The sequence below is a fragment of the Erinaceus europaeus genome, chromosome 6, assembly GCF_950295315.1.
Source record: "Erinaceus europaeus chromosome 6, mEriEur2.1, whole genome shotgun sequence".
Lineage (NCBI taxonomy): Eukaryota > Metazoa > Chordata > Mammalia > Eulipotyphla > Erinaceidae > Erinaceus > Erinaceus europaeus.
The window spans coordinates 13,373,382-13,385,124 of record NC_080167.1 but is presented as its reverse complement, the minus strand read 5'-3'; the positions used below and the strand labels follow the sequence as shown (position 1 = coordinate 13,385,124).

The 11,743-nt window shown below is 44.6% G+C and overlaps 1 protein-coding gene across 1 annotated transcript; it reads right to left on the bottom strand.

Moving 5' to 3' along the window:
* Positions 1-10,186: 10,186 nt before the first annotated feature.
* On the bottom strand, positions 10,187-10,582 carry LOC103118776 (large ribosomal subunit protein eL42-like). The gene has a single exon (XM_007528987.3). The coding sequence runs from the start codon at positions 10,544-10,546 to the stop codon at positions 10,226-10,228; it is 321 nt and encodes a 106-aa protein (XP_007529049.2). The 5' UTR covers positions 10,547-10,582; the 3' UTR covers positions 10,187-10,225.
* Between the last annotated feature and the right edge of the window lie 1,161 nt (positions 10,583-11,743).

Sequence of the window (11,743 nt, the reverse complement as noted above, 5' to 3'; positions counted from 1 at the left end):
CCGGGCCCGGGAGGGACACGTGAGGAGCTGGGGCCGCGCTCGCGGGGTTCGGGTGAGGGCCCGGCCCGGATCCGCCCTCCTCGGGGCGTGTCTGTCTTCGCCTGCGGGGCCGAACTGGGACAGGGGGCGCGGGGAGCGTTTCTCCCCGGACCAGGCCATCCCTATCCCCAGGCTCCGAGGAGAATCCTTGTCTGCTCCTCCACAGACCTCCCAACCCAACGCCACCTCGAGAGCCGACTGCGTGTGCCTGCAGGGCGGGAACTCTGCGGCCGAGCGCCCGGCACCTGGGACGCTGCATTCCAGCGTCCCCTGCGGCTCCTGCGCCCGGTCCGGCGGGCTGCTGCCAAAGCCAACGAGCCGGGCTGGGATCGCACCACCTTCTCCCGGCGGCTTCACCGCTGCTCACCTTTTCCCCACTTTTTCCACCCCAGCAACACACAGTCACCAGAAAAAAAGAAAGAAAAACCTGTGTCTGACCTTCATTTGAACCTGCTTTACCCTCACTTGAACTTCTTCCCCTCCTCCCAATCCAGACTGTAAAGGAAGTGTCGGAGTTGGGGGAGTTAGGGGGCGTGGGGGTGGGGAGTCCCATTCGATGGAGACCTCTGCAAGATTGTGTGAACTGTACACCTTGGCCCCTTTAGAAGTTTTATTTTAACCTAGGTTGCTAGCCAGCACATTTTTTTTTCTCTTTTTTTCTTAATGTGTTGCAATTAAACTAGAAGCAAATAAATAACTTGATTCTTTTTTTAAAAAAAAAAAATATATATATATAGTTCTAATGAGAGAGACCTGAGCACTGCTGTAGTTTATGGTGGTGCAGGTGATTGAACTTAGAACCTTGGAGCCTCAGGCATGAAAGTCATTTTGCATAATCGTTATGCTGTCTCCCCCACCCAATAACTTTTTCATGCTTGGTGAACCTAGTAGGTGTTTGTTTATGTGGGGTTATTTCTCGAAGTAAGGAACACCACAATTTTCCCTTCAGTCTCCTGAAATTGTCAAATTGAAGCCAAAGGCAGTTAGAGAATGATTAAATCACGAGTCTCCAGGAACCAAACTGAAGTTACAGTAACCTAAATAATCCAGGCAAACACTAGAAAAGTAGGAAATGCTTTATTTTGCACCTGAGGAAAAAATACATAAATGGGGGGCAGTATTCTTTTCTTTTCTTTTTTTAGTTCATATCTCAAGAGCATTATTTTCCTGAGAACCACATCCAGGCTGGTTTTCGGCTAGGTCTATTTCTGTCTGTTAAATTAACATTTTCCAAAGCTTCACGTTGGTTATCTGTGATGAACACCGTTTCCTCTATTGAACCAGCATATCTCAGGTTAATACATAACAGGTTGCTCAACTGAAAATTCCCTTCACCATTCTTTCCAGTGGGGGTTTCTGGATGATATATAGAAGTAGGCATGCACAGTCAGGGAAAAGTTACTTTGCTTCAATACTTTACATTTCTTTCCTGTTTGTTCACACATTACACACACAACATACCACCTCTCACCCCCCAGCCTGCAATTAGGGGGTGTTAGAAATGTTGAGTTATGGAGCCATGGCTCCCCACTTGCAGGGGGGTCATTTCACAACAGAAGTAGGTCTGCAGGTATCTATCTTTCTCTCCCTCTCTGTCTTCCCCTCCTCTCTCGATTTCTCTCTGTCCTATACAGCAACCATAACAGCAATGGCAACAATAACAACAAGGACAACAAAATGGGAAAACCGGTCTACAGGAGCAGTAGATTCTTAGGCACTGAGTCCCAGCAATGGCCCTGGAAGCAAAAAAAAAAAAAAAGTTTAGTTTAAATGGACCCTCAAGGGGCTGGGTGGTGGTGCACCTGGTTAAGCACACATATTACAATGCTTAAGGACCCAGGTTCAATCCTTGGTCCCCAGATGCAGGGGGAAAGTTTTGCAAGTGGTGAAGCAGGACTGCAGTTGTCTCTCTGTCTCTTTCCCTCTCTGTCCTCCCCCTTCCTCTTGATCTCTGGCTGTATCTATCCAATAAATGAATAAAGATAATTTTTAAAAAGAGATTTCAAAAAAAAAGATAAATGGGGGGTCGGGCGGTGGCGCAGTGGGTTAAGCGCATGTGGCGCAAAGCGCAGGGACCGGCGTAAGGATCCCGGTTCGAGCCCCCGGCTCCCCACCTGCAGGGGAGTCGCTTCACAGGCGGTGAAGCAGGTCTGCAGGTGTCTGTCTATCTTTCTCTCCCCTTCTCTGTCTTCCCCTCCTCTCTCCATTTCTCTCTGTCCTATCCAACAACGAATTGCGTCAACAAGGGCAATAATAATAACCACAACGAAGCTACAACAAGGGCAACAAAAGGGGGAAAAAAATGACCTCCAGGAGCGGTGGATTCATGGTGCAGGCACCGAGCCCAGCAATAACCCTGGAGGAGGAAAAGAAAAAAAAAAAAAAAAGATAAATGGATCCTCAATTTAACTTAACTTTCTCTAGACCTCTTCCCATGAGAAGGTTTTTTTTTTTTTTTTTTTTTTCCTCCAGGGTTATTGCTGGGGCTTAGTGCCTGGACTATGAATCCACTGCTCCTGGAGGCCATTTTTCCCCCTTTTGTTGCCCTTGTTGTAGACTTGTTGTAGTTATTGTTGTTGTTGATGTCATTTGTTGTTGGATAAGACAGAGAGAAATGGAGAGGAGGGGAAGACAGAGAGGGGGAGAGAAAGATAGACACCTGCAGACCTGCTTCACCACCTGTGAAGCGACTCCTCTGCAGGTGGGAAGTATCCCCCTCTCTGTCTTCCCCTCCTCTCTCCAGTTCTCTCTGTCCTATCTAATAACAATGACAGCAATTACAACAATGATGATAAACAAGGACAACAAAGAAGGGGAAAGCCATGTAAATAAACATTAAAAAACTTTAAAAATAAATAAAATAAAGCTATATAGACCCCAGAGCCTAGTAAACATTAATTATTCACTTCTCAGATATGCCCCAAGTTGTTCTACCAGTGTGTCTTCATTCATGCTGGTACTTTGCCTTCAAAAAGAAAAAAAAAAAAAAAGGAAAGCATTCTTTTTTTTTTAAATTATCTTTATTTATTTATTGGATAGAAACAGCCAGAAATAGAGAAAGAAGGGGGTGTTACAGAGGGAGGGAGACAGACACCTGCAGCACTGCTTCACCACTCAAAGCTTTCCCCCTGCAAGTGGAGGCTGGGGGCTCTAACCTGGGTCCTTGTACACTGTGACATGTGCGCTCAACCAGCTGTGCCACCACCTGGTCCCCAAAAGCATTCTTTTTAACCAACAGTTTACAAAACCCTTTAAAAATTAACCCAAAGGAAAAATGGGGAGGTGGAAAGAGAGAAAAGAAAAAAATCCAAAGGACTGTAATAGAAACAGTCACCTTTCACTGGTTTAATAATTTGTGAGGGTCCAGGTGGTGGTACACTTGGTTGAGTGCACATGTTACAATGTGCAAGGACCCAGGTTTGAGTCCCCGGTCCCACCTTCAGAGGGAAAGCTTCACTAGTAGTAGAGCAGTGTTGCAGGTGTGTCTCTTTCTCTATACCCCCCCTACCTCTTGATTTCTGGCTGTCTCTATCCAATTAATAAATAAAGATAATTAAAAAAAAATTTTTTTAATTGTGTTAGTCATTTCTGGGGCCAAGATCCCAGAATTCAATCTTAGGACCAAATTCCAGACAGATGGGAGGGAAAAGGGCAAGTAGAATAAGAAGACCTGAAGCTGTGGAGTTGGGCGGTCGCACAGCAGGTTAAACGCATGTGGTGCAGAACACAAGGACTTGCATAAGGAGATCCTCGCTCCCCACCTGTAGGGGAGTCGCTTCACAAGCGACTTCACAAGAAATAGGTCTGCAGATGTCTTTCTCTTCCCCTCTCTCCCCCTCCTCTCCATTTCTCTCTGTCCTATCTAACAGAGACAATATCAATAACAACAATAGTAACTACAACAACAATAAAGAAACAAGGGCAACAAAAGAGAATATATATATATACATACATACATGGAGACCTGAAGCTCGTAAAATTGAACTTGATTTCTATTATGTTGAAAAATCTCAACTTTGGGGCTGTGGGGTGACACCCCTGTTAAGCCCACATATTACTATGCACAAGGACCTGGGTTCACCACATTCCCGCCCCCCACATGCAAGGGGTAAGTTTCACAAGTGGTTAAGTAGGCTTGCAGGTATCTCTCTTTCTCTCTCCTGCACTGTCTCCCCTACCCCTCACAATTTCTCTGTCCTATCCAATTAAAAAGAAAAGGGGGGCGGGCAGTAGCACACCAGGTTAAGCGCTCAGGGTATGAAGTGCAAAGCCCTGTGCAAGGATCCGGTTGGAGCCCCCGGTGAAGCAGGTCTGCAGGTGTCTTTCTTTCTTACTCTCCCTCTCAATTTCTCTGTCCTGTCCAATAAAATGGAAAAAATGGCCACCAGGAGCAGTGGATTCGTGGTGCAGACACCAAGCCTCAGTGATAACCCTGGAGGCAGAAGAAAAAAGGGAGAAAGGGGCGCAGGCATTGGTGCACTTGGCTAAGCGAATACATTATAGTGTCCAACGACATGAGTTCAAACCCCTGGTCCCCTCCAGCAGGAGGAAAGTTTCAGGAGTGGTGAAGCAGGGTGTATCTCCCCCCTCTCCTTGCAATTTCTGTCTGTCTCTATCCAATAATAAATAAATAATAATAAATAAATATGGGAGTTGGGCAGTAGCACAGCAGGATGCACAAAGCACAAGAACCAGCATAAGGATCCCGGTTCGAGCCCCTGGCTCCCCACCTGCACGGGAGTCGCTTCACAAGTGGTGAAGCAGGTCTGCAGGTGTCTATCTTTCTCTCTGTCTCCCCTTCCTCTCTCCATTTCTCTCTGCCCTATCCAACAATGAAGACATCAATAACAACCATAATAATAACTACAACAATAAAACAACAAGGGCAACAAAAAGGGAAAATGAATAAATATTTAGAAATTTAAAAATAAATATATATTTTTAAAAAACAGAAAAGGGAGGAGTCGGGCTGTAGTGCAGCGGTTAAAGCGCTGGTGGCGCAAAGCCCAAGGACCGGCCTAAGGATCCTGGTTCGAACCCCCGGCTCCCCACCTTCAGGGGAGTCACTTTACAAGCGGTGAAGCAGGTCTGCAGGTGTCTGTCTTTCTCTCCCCCTCTGTCTTCCCCTCCTCTCTCCACTCTGCCCTATCCAACAACAATAATAACTACAACAATAAAACAAGGGCAACAAAAGGGAATAAATAAAAATTAAAAAAAAAAAAAAAACAGAAAAGGTGAGTCGGGCGGTAGCGCAGTGGGTTAAGCGCACGTGGCGCAAAGCACAAGGGCCAGTGTAAAGATCCCAGTTTGAGCCCCCGGCTCCCCACGTGCAGGGGAGTCGCTTCACAAGAGGTGAAGCAGGTCTGCAGGTGTCTGCCTTTCTCTGTCTTCCCCTTCTCTCTCCATTTCTCTCTGTCCTGTCCATTTCTCTCTGCCCTGTCCAACAACAACGACATCAATAACAACAATAAAACAATATTTTAAAAAATCTTAAGAAAACAAAAGGAGGGAGTCTGGGCAGTAGTGCAAAGCTCAAGGACCGGCTTAAGAATCCCGGTTCAGGCCCCGGCTGCCCTGGCTGCCCTCCTACAGGGGAGTCGCTTCATAGGCGGTGGAGCAGGTCAGCAGTTGTCTGTCTTTTTCTCCCCCTCTGTCTTCCCCTCCTCTCTCCATTTCTCTGTCCTATCCAACTATGATGACATCAATAACAATAATAATAACTACAACAATAAAAAAAAAACAAGAGCAACAAAAGGGAATAAAGAAAACAAAAGGAAAAAGTCTCAGCTTTCCACTCACCTGTCCTCGAAAAAATTTTTTAATTCTATTAAACTATAATATGTACTATGAAATCTCCCCATTCTTATATAAAATCCAGTGGTTCTCAGTAAACTTGGTTGTGACAGCATCATTGTTTACTGAAAAGCATTTCCTACACCTCCAGCTCTCTCTCCTTCATACACACACACCTACCCATGGTTCCCATTCTCAACAGCCAAGAATCTCCTTTCTGTCTCCTGAATTTGCATAATGTGGACATGTCATATAAATGGAACCTTACTTAATAGTTGGTCTTCGCCTTCTTTCACTTAGCATAATGCTTTGAGGTGTATCCGTGTTGCAATATGTGCCAGCATTTCACTCCTTAATACCCACTATTAGTCTAGATGCGCCACATCCTGTGTATCTATTAATCATGTCTATTGCTTCAAGTTTGGGGGCTATTGTGAAAAAAAGATTGCTATGGATCTTTGTAAGCAAATATTTATGTATGTATATATTTATTGATTGATTTTTTTAATATGTTTTTAAATATTTTTATATTTATTTATTTACTTATTCCCTTTTGTTGCCCTTGCTGTTTTTTATTGTTGTAGTTATTATTGTTGTTATTACTGATGTCATCATTGTTGGATAGGACAGAGAGAAATGGAGAGAGGAGGGGAAGACAGAGAGGGGGAGAGAAAGACAGACACCTGCAGACCTGTTTCACCTTTTGTGAAGCGACTCCCCTGCAGGTGGGGAGCCAGGGGCTCAAACTGGGATCCTTACACTGGTCCTTGTGCTTTGCACCACATGCGCTTAACTGCTGCGCTACCACCCAACTCCCTATTTATTATTTTTAACCAGAGCATTGCTCAGCTCTAGCTTTGGGTTGAACCTGGGACTTCAGAGCATGAGTGTCTTTGCATAAGCATTATGCTGTCTCCACCATCCTGTAAGAATATGTCTTTGAAGAGTCCACCAAGAGCCATGGAATTGGACAGGCATGAAGCACCAATCTTGGCTACAGAAGGGAGGGAGGGAGGGAGGGAGGCAGGGACAGAAGGAAGGAGGAAAGACACGCTTCCAAAGTCACCCTGGTGGCCATGCAGGTGGCTCACTGGATGGAGACAATTCCAGCTTGCATGAGATCCAGATCCGACCCCCAGCACCACATATTCAGGAGCTGTGCTCTGTTTCCTTCTATCTTTATTATTTTTTAAAGATTTTATTGATTTATTAATGAGAAAGATAGGAGGAGAGAGAAAGAACCAGACATCACTCTGGCACATGTGCTGCTGGGGATCGAACTCGGGACCTCATGCTTAAGAGTCCAAAGCTTTATTATTGCACCACCTCCCAGACCACTATCTTTATTATTAAATCTATTTTTAAAACATGACTGTGCTCACTTGGGAAGTAGGGCACACACCTTATCATATGCAGAGCTCTGGGTATTAACAGTAATGTAATGGGTCAAACAGTAATGTAATGTCTCTCTCCCTCTGTGTCTTCCACTGGGATGAAAATGTAATAATGAAAAAAAAAATCAGCTTAAAGGGCACACCTGGTTGAACACACGTGTTACAAAGCTCAAGGACCCAGGTTCAAGCTTCCACACCTGCAGGGGGAAAGCTTCCTTTGCAGTAAATCAGTGCTGCAAGTGTGTTGTCTGTCTTTGAAGAAAACATATTCTTCAAAGACATATTCTCTATCTCCTCCCTTCCTCTCTCAATCTCTGTCCCTATCCAATAAAGAAAAAACAATTAAGCTTAAAAACTTAAGGGGGGGCAGCAGTGGCACACCAGGTTAAACTCATGTAATACAAAGCACAAGGACCCAAGCAAATATCTGTCGAGCCCCCAGCTCCCCACCTGCAGGGGGGTCATTTCACAAGCAGTGAAGGAGGGCTGCAGGTGTCTCTCTTTCTCTCTTTATCTCCCCCCTCCTCTCTCAATTTCTCTCTGTCCTACCTAATAAAATGGAGAAAATGGCCACCAGGAGCAGTGGATTCATAGTGCCTGCACCTAGCCCCAGTGATAATCCTGTTAGCAAAACAAACAAACAAACAAAAAAACCTCAGGAGCAGTGGTTAAGGTCCTGGATCTGCGGGGTGTGGGGGGTGCCATTTTACATCCACACCTGGAATATTGAGGGTTTATCATTAAATTTTGGTTCCTGCTTCTACACTGAAGTGGAAGCCAAGAGCACCTTTATAGTTGATTTCATAAACCTCCCTTTTTGATCCTTTGTGAAAGAAGGATCACCACCCAAAACAAAGGAGTAACTTTTATACTTTATGTATTTATTAGATAGAGGCAGAAAGAAATGGAGAGAGAAGGGAGAAGGATCCTGGACAGAAAGACACCTACAGGACTACTTCACTACTCATGAAGCTTCCCCCTGCAGATGGACATTGGATCTGGAACCCAGGTCCTTGAGCATTGTAAGACATATGCTTTGCCAGATAAACTGCCGCCCACCTCCCCGGGGAATAGCTTTTATTATTTGTTTGTTTCTTTCTTCCCTTCAGGGTTGTTGCTGGGGCTTAGTGCTATCAAGCACTACAAATTCAAGGCTTTCAGTGGTTATTTTTTCCTTTTCCATTTTTTTAATACTCATTTATTTATTTTCCCTTTTGTTGCCCTTTTTATTGTTATTGATACCATTGTTGGATAGGACAGAGAGAAATGGAGAGAGGAGGGGAAGACAGAGAGGGGGAGAGAAAGATAAGACACCTGCAGACCTGCTTCACCGCCTGTGAAGCGAGTCCCCTGCAGGTGGGGAGACGAGGGCTCGAGCCAGGATCCTTACGGTGGTCCTTGAACTTTTGTGCCACCTTTGCTTAGCCTGTTACGCTACTACCTGACTCCTAGATCAATAACAACAACAATAATAACTACAACAACAATAAAATAAAAAGGGCAACAAAAGGGAAAATAAGGGAATTGGGTGGTAGCGCAGCAGGTTAAGCAAACAGGGCACAAAGCACAAGGACCTGCTGTAAGGATCCCGGTTCGAGACCCAGCTCCCCACCTGCAGGGGAGTCCCTTCACAGGCAGTGAAGCAGGTCTGCAGGTGTCTGTCTTTCTCTCCTCCTCTGTCTTCCCCTCCTCTCTCCATTTCTCTCTGTCCTATCCAACAACAACGACATCAATAACAACAATAATAACTACAATAAAACAGTAAAGGCAACAAAAAGGGAATAAGTAAATAAATATTTTTTAAAAAAAGGAATAAAATCATGGAAGTTGCCCACCATAGACATGAATGAGTCTATTGTTCATCCATAAAGATGAAAAGAACATCCGTGCAACAGCTACTGTCTCTTTCAACAAAGAAGCAAAGCTAAAGAGGGCTCTAGAAATGTTAATACAAATACATTTAGAAGGTCATAAACAGGCTTCCTATGCTCTAACTATGAAAATATTCGATTTATAAATAAAGAAACCTATTCGGCAGAAAGCACTTATCACAGTAGTCTGGAACTGATTAATCGCTAACTGCTCTGCACATTCTAGGGGTACAACCTCTCTCTTCATTCATTCAAGTATTCTCTAAGGATGGGTGTAGAAGTTAGGAACTAATAGTCTCTTTCATAAGTTATTTTTTGTGCCAAAGGTCAAACTTGGGGCCCCATGCACATGAAGAATGTGCTTGGGGCCAAGTGGTGGCACATCTGGTTGGGCACACGTTAACAGTATGCAAGGACCCAGGTTCAAGCCCCTGGTCTCCACCTGCATGGGGAAGCTTCACAAGCAGTGAAGCAGGACTACAGGTGTCTCTCTATCTTCCCCTTCTCTCTCTCTCTGTCCGTATACAATAAATAAAAATGAGATACTAAAAAAGAGGGGAGATCAGACAGTAGCGCCCTGGGTTAAGCACACATAGCACAAAGCACAAGGACCAGCATAAGGATTCTGGTTCGAGCCCCCATTTCCCCACCTGAAGAGGGATCGCTTCACAAACGGTGAAGCAGGTCTGCAGGTGTCTGTCTTTCCCTGTCTCTGTCTTCCCCTCCTCTCCTGATTTCCCTCTGTCCTATCCAACAACAGCAGCAGCAATGACAAGAATAACAAAAATGACAAGGGCAACAAAATGGAGAAGGTGGCTTCTAGGAGCAGTGGATTCATAGTGCAGGCACCGAACCCCAGCAAAGGCCCAGGAGGGAAAAAAAAAGGGGGGGGGGAACTGGTTGAGCGCAGCACACGTTATAGTGCGTAGGGACCCGTTTTGAGCCCCCGGTCCCCACCTGTAGGGGGGAAGCTTTACGAGTGATGAAGCATGGTTGCAGGTGTATTTATATGTATATAATATTTATATGTATTTATTATATGTATTATGTATTCCCTTTTGTTGCCCTTGTTTTTTTTTTTAAGTGAACAAAGCATCAAGATGAAATCCAAGTAAATCCAAGATGAAGTTAGAACTGGATTACTTGACCCTTTCTTTTCTTATCTCCTCCAAGTTCAAAATGCTTGCATCTCTTAATAGCCAACATTCTCTTAGATCTGCAGTTGGGCTCAACACATTCAAGCCTCCGCACAATCTTCTTTGTAGTTTTAGCCTTCTTCCTAAAAATTGGCTTATTTTGGCCACCATAGCCACTCTGCTTCCTGTCATAATGCCTTTTCCCCTGGGCATACAGAGAATCCTTGCCGTTCTTGTACTGTGTAACTTTGTGAGGCTGATGCTGGCCATATTTCTTACAGAAAGTCCGGTGGGTTTTAGGAACGTTCACCATGCTTGCAACAGCGCTACCCGCACGCAAAGAAAGGCCCTTGTTGTTTTATTGTTGTAGTTTTTTTTTTTTGCTTTTTTTTTTATTTCTTTATTGGGGAATTAATGTTTTACATTCAACAGTAAATACAATAGTTTGTACATGCATAACACTCCCCAGTGTTGTAGTTATTATTGTTGTTATTATCATTGGATAGGACAAAGAGAAATGGAGAGAGGAGGGAAAGACAGAGAGGGGGAGAGAAAGACACCTGCAGACCTGCTTCACCGCCTGTGAAGGGACTCCCCTGCAGGTGGGGAGCCGGGGGCTCAAACCAGGATCCTTACTGAGGTCCTTGCACTTTATGCCACTTGCACTTTACCCACTGCGCCACTGCTGGACTCCCAGGAAATAAATATTAAAAAGAAAGAAAGAAAGAAATGCATTCTAAGCAGTTATAAGTTTGTGTGCTTTTATGGTATATGCTTCAGTTCACAGTGACCTCTAGGCTGTTTCCACCTTGGCCGACTGACGTAACTCTAACATATAACTCTGTATATGTCGTTTTTTGTTAATTAGTTCAATGGATCCTGATATCTAAAATTCTTAGTTTGGGACCACCAAAATAGCTGTTTTGTCATGTATGCAACTGGGGTTCAATTCCCTGGCTCCCATCTGTAGGGAGAAATGTTCACAAGTGGTGAAGCAGGGCTGCAGGTGTCTCTCTGTCTCTGTCCCTCTCTATCTACCTTGCCCTCTCAATTTCTCTCTGTTTCTATCCAATAAATAAATAAAATATTTTTAACTTAAATCTTTTTATCTTTATTTATTTATTGAATAGAGACAGTCAAATCTAGCGGAAGGGAGAGACAGAGCGAGAAAGAGACAGAAAGACACAACCCTGCTTTACTACTCACAAAGCTTTCCTCCTGCAGGTGGGGACAAGGGGCTTGAACCTGGGTCCTTGCGCATTGCAACACGTGTGCTCAACCAGGTGTGCTACCACCCGGTCCCGTAAAATATTTTTTTTAAAAAAGGAAATGATATAGTCCTGGGGCCTGGTGGTGGCACACCTGGTTGAGTGCACATTACAATACGCAAGGACCCAGGTTCAAGACCTGAGTCCCCACCTGCAGGGGGCAAGCTTCACAGATGGTGAGGCAGTGCTGCAGATGTTTCTCTGGCAAACACTAGAAGAAGAAGAAGGTCTCTCTCTTCCTC

Bases quoted from the DNA above. Each gene is read 5' to 3' on its own strand.
- LOC103118776 (XM_007528987.3), bottom strand. From the start codon at position 10,546: ATGGTGAACGTTCCTAAAACCCACCGGACTTTCTGTAAGAAATATGGC.